Below are 11,600 nucleotides of genomic sequence, written 5' to 3'. Positions count from 1 at the left end.
TATTAATTAATTTAGCTACTGTAATTATCACGTAGCAGAGTAGGATGCTGCACTGCTGAAAAGTTTCAGAATCAGTTTCAGGACAGAAAGATGGAGTTATTTGTGGGTTTTGCACTTTCTCAGTCCAAACTTCTCTGGTATCGTTTCCCCTGAGATAGAGGTTTTGTAATAGTGAGAAATTTCATTTATCCACAGTGGAAAGAGAGCCTAACTACAGACTGATGATAAGCTACAGGCTACAAATACCAAGAGTGTAAAAATAAACTGTAAAAAATTATTTGTACGCATGTCAACAACTGAATCTGCTTTGCATTTCTTGAGGTACTGGAAAGGAACTGAAGTTTCTGTACTTCTGTGACTGACAGCCAGTTAGTTTGATGGGGCTTTTCTTATGCAAACTCTGACAGTCTTAAGAAAGCCTCGAGATTCATTTACTGTTCCATTCCCACCAAAGTGGATACCTGGGTTCATAAAACTGTCTGCTATGTAATAATTTCTGCTATGTAAGATAAAACCACTATTGTGGAAAATCCATTGTAAAATAGGATTCTGAGAAGTACTAATGAATCTCTTGCCAAGCTGCTTAAATCATAATGATTTTTGTCACAAGAACATCATATGTTTATAATCTTGTTATGATAGTGAAGCCTCATCCAGCTGTTTTTTGTAATACTTTTGTAGCCAGTTTAAAGCCATCTGGTGCGCTTATTGTCAGGTATACAAGATTTAAAGCAGAGGTTCACAAATTGTTGTCGTTGTGACTACACATGCAGCTTCAGCAACCTCATGGTATTTTCTCAGTACATGATAGCGGAGCTGAAATGCAATCATGTCATTATTTATTTGCACATGGTGATTACATGTGATGTTTCTGACAGCCACATGTGAGAACTGCTGTTCTGTTTTCTTTTCTCTTACCATTTAGATACTGAAAATTATAGAAATGTCTATTTGATTTCCATATAAACCAAAGACTGGGTCACAACTTTGGACTTCTCGATGCCATAACTTTTCCTGTGATTTTACAAAGCCCTAGTTTTTGATTCTATTAAGTATATATATAGAAACATACGACTTTTATCTCCTGCTTGCTTAGTAGAAAGCCTGCATTTGGAGTTTGTAATATTATAGATCAGTGATGTATGGATGAAAAAGATTTGTACTAAGGTTTCATCCATATTTTGATGCTTGTTACTTAAAGACCTTAATTTGCTTACAGTTTTCTTTTTTAATGCCATGTAATGATTAGATTGCTGCAGTATTTAGAGGCAGATACCAAGATCAAGGCTGCATTATATAAAATTCTGAAAAACACATAGTAAGAGAAAGCCCCTTCTTTGCAGCTGAAACAAACATACAATTTCACTGGTACTAGGGAGGGACAGAAACACCTTTCCTGACTGAAATCACTTTTTGTGGCAGCAATTTGTTTGAGGTCACAGAATTTAACTTTTGTACTGGTGTGGAGGTGGAAAAGAAACATGGAGGATGTTTCCTCTGCACTTTCATGTATGTTTTCTTGACTCGTTTCCAATGGAAATAAGTTTTCAGTGATAGAATGTTTGTGCCTTTCCCTCTCTTCTTTCTTCACCATCCGTAACTTTTGGATTCGTTATCGATACTAATTTGGAAGAGGAGTAAAAGTCTTAAATACAAATGTTTTTCTACAAATGCTTTGAAAGCAGATGCCACGATGAGGAAAAAAGAAAGCATCTGAACACGCTTTTCACCGTAAAGCTGCAGCCCAAGTTCAAATTCACTACAGGAAAAGCTTCTCCGCCGTCAGGTCACCCATCTTCCTATTTCACTGCACTGCCGTCCATGCTGTCTTTCAGTCTTACAGTGAAGTAGCACTCCTGGGAATCAACCCTAGCAGAGGCTAGCAACCAGAGGCTGCTTTTCTGCAGCTTTCAGGCTGGCATCATACAAGCCAATGGAGACAGATTTTACCTGGGGATGGGGTTCATTCCTTGATACAAAACGTACAGGAAGCATAGACCTAATCAAAGCAGAACTTGCACTTTCCAAACAAAAGATGGTGATCAAGGTCAGACATAACCATTCTGATGATTGAGGAATCATCTGTTTAACGATAATGTCGCTCCTGAATACATATGGTAGGGAGGAGGAAGAATTCCTTGGGGAGGGCTTTGGAAATGTATCCCTCAAACTGTAAATCATTGAATTGTTTCTTTTTAAGAAGGAATTGATGCACCTTGCATCTTTGATTTTATGTTAATTTTCTTTCATATGGTCTGTTTCTGTTAGAGCCTAGACTGTAGATCTGCGGCACGTCATGGTGAGCAGCATGTAGATTAGTGCCATGTGTTAAAGTTGGAAAGTTTCTTCGACTTCTTTTGCTTGGTTTGTGGCAGCTTGTATTAAATAGCTTCCCCCTGCCCCCTCCCCTTTTTCTCAGCTGTGTGGTTAGGAGCTGCTTTATTGCTTGCATATCCTGTGGCAGTGTTTAATATTAGTTAGATGTTTGGCTGGGTGGACTTCCCTGAGATCTGTTGGTTTCCATTGGTGGGAATTTCCTGGGCGCTCACATCTTTCTTGTGAATCTTCTCTCCAGATACGCATATTTTGTGTTCGCAGAACATCACCACATAAAGCTTTGCAGTATAATTTAATTACAAATCTACCTGGCTGTTGTCAAAGACTTTTGCTCAACCACCTTGCTGCCAGTTCAAGCACAAATGCCAAACACAGCTGACCATTAACTTCATGTCGTTTATCACTACTCTCAAGGAACTCCATGTTGCTATTCCTAACTGAATTTGTATTTGTTATGAACACGGATTAAGGCTTTTTTGTTTGTTTGTTTGCTTTTAATTTTAATATGCTACTGAAATCAGGACTGTGAGGAGGTCCTGATTTCAAACAAGTACTTGTTTTCTTTGCAGGGAAGAAAAACAGCTGGGTGCATTGCAAGTATTAAGAAAGAAATCAGGAAATATTCAAGCATTATAATGATTGTTTAATGAAAATTGAAAAACAGGAATATTTTTATTCAGAGTTGTCAAGTCCAGTCTCTTGTTTTCCCATGTAACTGTTCTATAGCTCATTCATTAACGCAAACCTTCCAATTTTCAATCTCAGCATAAACAGTTTATGCCTATTTGTTCTTTTTATTTTTCTTCACTGCAGCTGATTATGTGTTCTCATAATTAAAAATATAAATCATATCCATTTCCAGATGAATTTCACTAGACTAAGTCAGGTTTTTCTCATATGACAGACTTTTCATTCCTCTGATCATTTCGATAATGCTTCTATACTTTTTTTGTGAGAAGTTTAATTTAAACTGTTGACTAGAATTGTACCTAGGATAGATCTCACCAGGGCTTTCTATCACAGCACAACCACTCTTCCTGCTGCTGGAAGTTCCATGTGTAATGTACCTAAGGTCGTACACCTCGTGCCTGTTCCACGCTGGTTGCTAACAAGCCTGCAGCGACTGACTGGTTTTCTTTTGAGGCAAACATTGGCGAGCTCTCTGCTTCTTTGATTGTTTTAATTGTTTTCCTGTCATTTCTTGCAGCTAGTGTTACATGACTGGAGGCACTCTGGCCAGGCCATATGGTATGAAAGATTTTAGGCTTGCCTCCAGATATTAGTGATGGGGCTTGCGTATTCCAGCCACTTTTTGGAAGAGGTGGAGTGTGAACGCTGCCTGTATCCAATACTGTCTGTTAACAACATATATGAGGCAAAGGGTGTTTGTCCTTTGCCCAAAACGTTTATCCATTTTAGTGCTGCAAGAGCCCAGTCTCCATAAAATAGTAAGAGAAGTACTTAAGTCTGTCTTAGGCTTTAGTATCACATACCCTTCTCTAGGCTGCTTTGCTGCCTTCAGCAGCTCTTGTCCTGCCTCTCTGGCCACTGCTGCAACCCTTAAGCCAGCACTACATGCCATTTTATGTTTTAGTCTAGAATATGCTCTGTTTCAGCACTGTCCCATAACTCACAGTGAGTTGGAATGGAAATGGTGACAAAGGGTTTTAACTGGGGGCTGGAGGGGGAAGGTAGTGGGGAAGGGATGGCAGGAGGCCCTCAGCACCCCCAGACATAGGGCTGGGCACCCCACTGCCCACAGCCCTGACCAGCAGCAGGAGCGATGCTACGTGTGTCCTCAGCAGGGCTGCTGAAATGCTGTGTAACCTTCAGCAGTGTTTGTGTGTGGCTTTATAGGTGTGAGCATTAGGTTAATGCCGTAATTCCTTCACGTGAATTTGATTTATCGAGTCGTATCTTTTCCACGGGTGTGTGTTTTTCACAGATGCACATTTTCTGCTCTTACCTTAGTGAAGCACTGAGCCAACAATGACACAGGCCTAAAATAAGAAGCACGCGTGGGTCCCGTGTCTTGCAGGCAGCGAGACCAGACCTCGGCATTACCTGAGAGGGCCGGGACCGGAGCTCTGCCGAGCGCCGCAGCCCACACACAGCCCAGCACCACCGAGACCATTTGCCCACACGCGACCACGGCCCGAGCGGCGCTCGGACAACAAAATGGCTGTGGAGGCGGCCGGGGGAGGGCGGCCCCGTGCCCCGCTCCGGGCCGCCGCGGGGCCGCGATGCCGAGAGGCGTCCCGGGGACTTACTGCGGGGCGCCGGGCCGGCGGCTGCCTCCCTTGGCGCTGCTCCGCCACGGCCTCGCTCCGCTCCGCACCGCGCGTTGATCCGTGCCGGGCGGGGGGCGTTGTGCCGGGCGTAGTGCCGGGCTGCAGGCCGGGGAACGGGGAACGGCGGCGTCGCGGGGCGCGGCGCGCAGGCGCGGGGGGCGCGGGCATGCGCGCTGTGCGGCGGGGAGCCCGATCTGATAGGGAGCAGGGGCTGACACTACCCCCGTGTGGGCGGCGGAACGTCCCGAGGATGACGTGCGGCGTTCTCGAATCCCGTGTCTCGCTCGCTCGCTCGCCGCCGCCGCCGCCGAAGGAAACGGGAAAAGCAACAAGGAGGCAGGAGCAGGCGCGGCGCCATGGCGGCCCTGGAGCGGCCCGTGCCCAGTCCCGAGGCGTTCCTGGGCCAGCCCTGGGCCGCCTGGGTGCGGGAGGCCGCCCCCCCGCACGCGCACGGCGCCGCCCCCCCGCACAGTAAGGGCAGGGACCGGCCCGCGGCTCGGCTCGGCGCAACGCTCCCATCCCCGCAGCGCACGCACGGCCCGGGGCACGGCCGACCCACACCCCGCGCTGCCCCCCACGGGCCGGGCCGGGCCGCGCCGCGGGAGGTGCCGCCCCCCCCCGGGCGCTCAGCTGACGCGCCGGGCCCCGGTGCCGTGTGTGCGGGAGGAAGGAGCGGGCCCGGCCCCGCAGAGCGGGCTGCGCCGCTGGGCCGGAGCCGCGGTGGGGGAAGGGGGCGAGGGGGAGGATGCGCGGAGCGGAGCGGCTGCGGGGAGGGGAAGGAAGCGGAGGGAAGGGGGGGCCCCAGAGCGCCGAGCCGCGCACCTCCTCACCTCTCCTCCGCGCCGAACAATGCGTGCACACCTCGGGCCTCGGCTCCTGACTGTGCCTCTCCTCCTGTGCAGGTGCAGATCTGGAAGAGACTGGAAAGGAGGGTGCGAAAAGCAGGGAGGTGATGAGGCTCAATAAAGAAGGTGAGCGCGGGGCCGGCGCATCGCCCTACCTGTCGGTGGTGGCTGGCCGTGGCAGGCGGCCCCGCAGTGCCCGGTGTCGGGCAGGTGGATGTGGCGGTGTTGGTGTGATGTGAGGTGTGGGCACAGAGGTGTGTGCAAGTGGCAGGTGTGTAAGGGAACAGGGTCATCCTAAGGCAACAGAGGGGACAGGGTCATCCTAAGGCAACAGGGGGGACGGGGTCATCCTAAGGCAACAGGGGGGACAGGGTCATCCTAAGGGAATGTATGGCTCTGTTGGGGCCATGTTGGATTTCTGCTGAGGACTCTGTCCCTTCTCAATGTAATGCTTCGCGTGCTTCTATGTGAAGATGAGCAGATCAAGCCCTGTGTCATGGCAGATAACTCTTATGTCGTATTTTAATATACACTTACATTCTCAAAGAGCATTTGGTTTGCTGAAGCAGTCCCTTATGATCGTTGCGTTCTCTTTAGGCCAAGTTGCATTTTATTCTTTAATTCTTGTTGCTGGACGTGACTTGCAGTCAACTGAATAGCCAACATCTGACGTTGCTTTACAGTAGGCTAAGTGATGTGTATTGTGTAAAACGCAATGCAATAGGTCGCTTGGGTCAGAGGGTTCTCTGGTACCATAAGTATGGACAGGCAAATTCCACACTGATGATGCCTGCCCATAGGCCATGCTTGGCTTAGTTCGGTCAGCTGCTGGAGGAAGAACTCTGGGCAGCACAGGTAAATCACTCTGACACATCTTGTTGGTGATGTGCACTGTTGAAATTGCGCTGGAGGAACATCTAGTGCACCTGGTGGGATGGTTTGGGACGTGCTCTTGTGTGGTGTTCTGCTCACTCTGTTCTGTTAAGGAAGCGCTACGTGCTTGCAGGCATCATGATAAATACTTGTGAAATTGGTTCCTTATTAGGGGTCCAGCATAGATTGACTTCTGTGTGACTTCCTGGTGCTGAGAGAAATCCCACCGTCACCTGTCATACCAGAATAGATATTCTGAAATGGTTCAAAGGTTCTTGGTATTGTATTGTTGCCTTTACACGCGTATTTAAGTTTGAGCACCTCAGCAGCTTAAATGAATATTATGTTCTATAAACAGACTCTTGAAAATGAATGAATTAATTAGTGAAGTAAATCTGTGTGATAGAATCACATGGAATATGCATTAAATAACGATAAATTAAGAATAACGTAGAACCCCCACTTTGACAGGCATTGATGGAGATACCAGGCTTGATTGTGTTTCTGTCTTGATTCTTACCTGCTGGAACTCCACTATTTTGCTTGGCTTTGTACCTAGAAATCCTAGAGCACAAATTCTTGTTGTGGTGTTATTTGAGAGGTAGAGATCGAAGAGCATCACTGCTCCTTAGTCATACCCATATGCAAATCATTTCCTAGAACAGTTCGGTGTACGGGGTGAGCTGTAGTCCTTTATTGGTTTTTGGGGAGTTCACGGGCTCCATTAAGAGAGATCTAGTTGAACTTGCTCTCCAGAAAAATTATTTCAAACGTGTAATGTCATCACTGATAGTGACAGGTGTGAACTACTTATTGCTTCTATGGGGCTTGCATTGCAGAATGGTTTAAAACAAACAAAAAAGCTGACAAAATACTGTTGCGTTTAGCAAATAAAAAGCTGTAGGAATTGTTTTGTTTCCTTGTAGCAACTTGCTTTGGATCACTTAGAACTTTCATAAAGTTCCAATAAATGAGTATGTGTTGAAATACTTCTCCCATGTTCACCTGAACGCTCTGTTAACACAGGTGCTTCCACCACACCCACCCGTGTGTCTGAACACCCACTGTAGATCCTGCTTGAGCCCTGCTGTCCTTAGCAATAAAGGTGCGGAAAAATGTGAAGAGTTAGATTGTTTCCCAAAAAGCATTGCTGGCATATTTGTGGAATCACTCGTGCACTTACTGGGGTCTTGCACATTATGTTCTGTGTGATGTTGACATTTTTTGTTGGGTTTGTTAGTAGACATGGGCTGTGGTCCTGGTAGGTCTTAATGTCAAACTCAAATCGTTTCTGCTTTGCAATCTCACAGGTTTGAGTAGGCAGTCGATGCTGTTTGCAGTGCCAGGAGATTGTGAGTGATGCCTTGCAAAAATCAGACTTTGTGTGTAAGGTAACAGATGGACAGGACTTCAAGAATTAATAGTACCGGTCCTGTTCAATAAGGCAATGTAAAATCTGGTCTCGTCATGCTTCTTTTAACGTTCGTCTGAGTTTTGTTAGCTTTTGTTTATATGACCACATTTATGTGGCCTGCCCTTTATAAATTACTGGAACTGTTTGTAGGGAGGATGATGTGGGAAGGGGAAGACAGTGATCACCTCCAGACCATGACAAGGTGACACATGTTGGTATGGTAGAACCTGATGTCAAACTACTTCCAACCGGCTTCTACCCTGCGTTGCTGCCTCCTCTCTGGCTGTGTACTACTGTGGTTAGGGTGATGGGCTGTTTGGGTGATGGGCTGCTCTTCCTCCTTCTGCAGCCTGGCTGGGGACCCAGTGACAGTTTGGAAACGAGTTGCTGGATTTCCACCCGATGGTGTGTACTTCTGGCTCATCTGTGGGCTGTTGGGTCACAGTCCGGCTGTGCTGTTTGACACAGGAGGTGCACTGAGGTTGTGTGCACCATGCCCATCTTTAGGAAAGAAATAACAACGCAGAAAGATGTCTCATTGCTTTTCTTTATTAAGCAGTAGTTATAGAGGCAACACCAAGAAGAGAAATTTCCTGAACGTTTGTTGTTCAGTTTTGTAGACAGAATTGCTTTTTGCATGCTAATACTTTGAGTTTTCCTTCAGTGAACGCGACTTGTCCATGGTTGACTTCTATTGGAGTGTAGATTTGTGGAGAGAGGATTACAAAGTTGCAAGCGTTCACAGAAAATGCAAAATATGATGCATAAATGTACATGCCACAATAAAAGCCAACACCAAAACCAACCCAACTTTATCTGCTTATCTAATCAGGAAGCTGAACCAGTATTGTGTAACTTATGTGACAAATCACTACCAGCCAACCAGCTTAGTTAGAAGAGGGGTTATCAGAACTGGAGCAGCATTTGGAATTGATGTTGAATTTTTAAGAAGTTGAATGGCATATTTGAAGAATTGAAGATCTTCTTACAGATTGCATACATAGCAAAGGGAGTCTGTATTTATTTGGCAGTTTGTGTCCTGTACCATAACTGCAAGCTTAAGACAGATACTGTGATATTTCATTACTGGTGATAACCTGTGCCTGATTTTAGATTAATTTTGAAGGCATATGTTCTACTTTATACATTTAAGAAAATAGTAGAAGAATGTAATTTTTTTCCTTACATACAGAGCTCTTTATTAATATGCATGTATAATCAGTTTAGCAAATGTGCAGGGATTAAGTGCTGGGACTATTTCTTGGCAGACACTGCCTGTAAAGGAGCAAAAGATACCCTGTGCATCTTCCTTAACTATGGCAGAGGTAGATGTGACCTGTGGGATTTAGATCTGTATCTGGGTACTTGGTGTCATAGTTAACTTCATTTTTTCAGTTCACTGGGTTTGTATTATTGAGGTTTCAATCTGATGGTGTGTGTGTTTTGTCTTAGATAATCTTTTCAGTAACCATTCGGACTCGTTGTTTAGCGTTAGGGGTGTCATATAAAAATGGCTCTATTCTGTTTTTCTGGTTTTTGCGTTAGAATTTGAGATTTTCTATATGATATTTGTATAGCTCCAAAAATGACAGTTTTACTTGAAGCACATATATGCAAACTAGAGCTTAAAATCTATTGGTTTTCCAATAATTGTTTTTTGACTTTTTGTATGAGTATCTGATGGAAAGTTACTTGCTAAATGCTCTGGTACCGTCAGAACAAATCTAAGAGGATACTGATTACTTTTGCTTTCAGGATTTTGTTCTTCAGAAAAGCATCTTGATGTGTTTATTCTTCATGGAACAAAATAAGAAGCTAAGGAGGTCGGGAGGTGGTAGGGGGCACTTCTGTACAGAAAAAGGATGTAGCATACAGCATTGTTTTGTATGAGAAATGAGGAAGAAGACTAAAATTATTTATGAGGATATTGTGAAAGAAGGGACGACAAAAACAGCTGGTTAATGTAAGCATGGGGTTTGGAGTTGATTATTTTTAATAATTATTTTAATTTTAGTTTGTTTCCTAGTGGTTTGTGGATGGTTCCGTCTCCTTTAAAAACATTTCAAACAAAAACCGTAGAATAAAACTTTTGCTTTTATTTCCTCATCTTTTACCTTTTTTTTTTTTGTGGCAGAGAGGAATGTCGGTGAGGGCTGAGAGGGAAGGAAATGGTAACCATGTGCCCCAGAAGGGAGAGGTGAATGGATTTAGATCACCTTACCATAGCTGGTGGTTTGGGTTTTTTGTTTGTTTTTGTTTTTACAGTGGGCAAAATAGAGGAGTTGATGCTGTCTAATTTTAAATCTCTTCCCTGCTAGCTAATAAGGTCTTCCAGAGATACTAGTTCTTAAACAGCTGCAACGTTCAGGTGGAGCTTGGCAAGTGAACGACCTGAGGACTGTCAGGATACAAAACTATGGCTGCTGGCAAGAGAAACTTTCTCTTACTGTTCTTACCTTTATGCGGGAAATAAGAATAATGAGCAAAGGTCCCAATGGGATTTTTCTTCAGGATGAGAAATGACAGTGGGTTTGAATTGTATGCATTCTGGTGTTTAAATTCCGGATCAGTATATGATATCTGACTCAATTCTTTTCCCCTTTTTTGGATAGCTTCTGCAAGTAGAGTGGAGTGGCTCCAGGCTGTGGCTGTAGCCTCACTTATTGTGTCTTGAGGACTGGCTATGGAGGAAGAATGGAACCTTATGTATGATAGTGCCCAGAAATGCAGTGATAATTATAGTTCAGCTCTCAGAAGATACCTACGTAACTGTGAAGCTGAAGCATGTTCCTAAGCTTGTCATCCTGACCCTTGGTAAAAAGAGCAGAGCAATGAGAATGCTCTCTGATCAGATATTCAGTGTTTTGAATCAGGATTTTATTATGTTAGAATATATATCTAAAACTCTTGTTCTCTAAATGACTTCTTCAAGAATTGTGATTTGGGTAGGTGGTGTGTGTCTTGTTGGAGTTCAGGAGATAGTTTTCCCAGTATTTGTCCGAGAGTTACTCTGAAGAGCTTAGTCCTCCTCTGGTTTGAGGTATGTCTTTTGTATATCAAGGGGGAAAATACGTGTGGTTTTCTGTCCACTGACAGCACTGCCACTAGAAGTCTCATTCTGACATACCTGCTCATAGTAACTTATCATAGGACTTGAGAGCAAGAGAAATGACCCCAAGTCCTGTTGTCATCACAGAAAGTGAAGTCACCTGTATCTAATTTTGTCTGAGAAGCACTGTGTTTCCTTATAGATCCCACTCTGTATGGGGTTAATAGTTCATAGATGAAATTTGGGTTACTACTGTAAGGAGGGACTGCATGAGAATTGAAACATTGCCTCTCAGTTGGAGTAATTTCCTTGAAATGGGCCTTTTGTTCCTCAGTAATTAAAAATGGAGACATTATCAGGTTCTGTTTTACCTCTGGGGCGAAAGATGTTGGCCATTTAACAAAGGCTGAGGTATGTCAGATGGGAGCAGTGGAAGACCCTGTAGGGAATGTGTTTAGACCGCATTTTAAGTTATGGATCACTGGAGTCCTGTGGGCAGAAGGCTTGAATTTCTGGTAGTCCCAGTGAAAGTTTAGATTTATAATGCTATATGCATTACTAAGTACGTTCACTTTCAGTGAAAGTAATATATAGATACAAAAAGGAGTATGTAGTGTTTCTTAAGGAATTAATTCCACTCTAATATTAAATGCCATGACAACTTGTTACTAAGAATGATTTTTGAATAACTAGCAAAGAAGATGTTCAGTTTACATGGGTATGGATTAATGTCAAGTTACTGGATCCCTCTGTCTTCTAGCTTCAGCTTGGCAGAGATGCTCTTTGGCTTG

General features: G+C 44.4%; 1 protein-coding gene across 6 annotated transcripts in view; it reads left to right on the top strand.

The window, feature by feature from the left end:
• The first annotated feature begins 4,820 nt into the window (after positions 1–4,820).
• The window catches only part of ATXN7L1 (ataxin 7 like 1), a 97,544-nt gene continuing 90,764 nt past the window's right edge, over positions 4,821–11,600 (top strand). For 4 of the 6 annotated variants that reach the window (XM_085513480.1, XM_015887115.3, XM_015887191.3 and 1 more), the window contains exons 1-2: positions 4,821–5,099; positions 5,531–5,599. In XM_085513480.1, coding sequence (XP_085369606.1) covers positions 4,985–5,099; positions 5,531–5,599 — 184 coding nt within the window. In that variant the 5' untranslated portion in view covers positions 4,821–4,984. The remainder of the gene's footprint in view (positions 5,100–5,530; positions 5,600–11,600) is intronic. The other 2 variants (XM_015848206.3, XM_085513521.1) reach the window with 2 other exon arrangements.

Source organism: Coturnix japonica, chromosome 1, assembly GCF_054131305.1.
Source record: "Coturnix japonica strain WE chromosome 1, WE-NBRP24, whole genome shotgun sequence".
In the NCBI taxonomy this organism is placed as follows: Eukaryota; Metazoa; Chordata; class Aves; order Galliformes; family Phasianidae; genus Coturnix; species Coturnix japonica.
The sequence above is the reverse complement of the archived record's forward strand: the minus strand, read 5'-3'. Positions and strand labels throughout refer to the sequence as shown.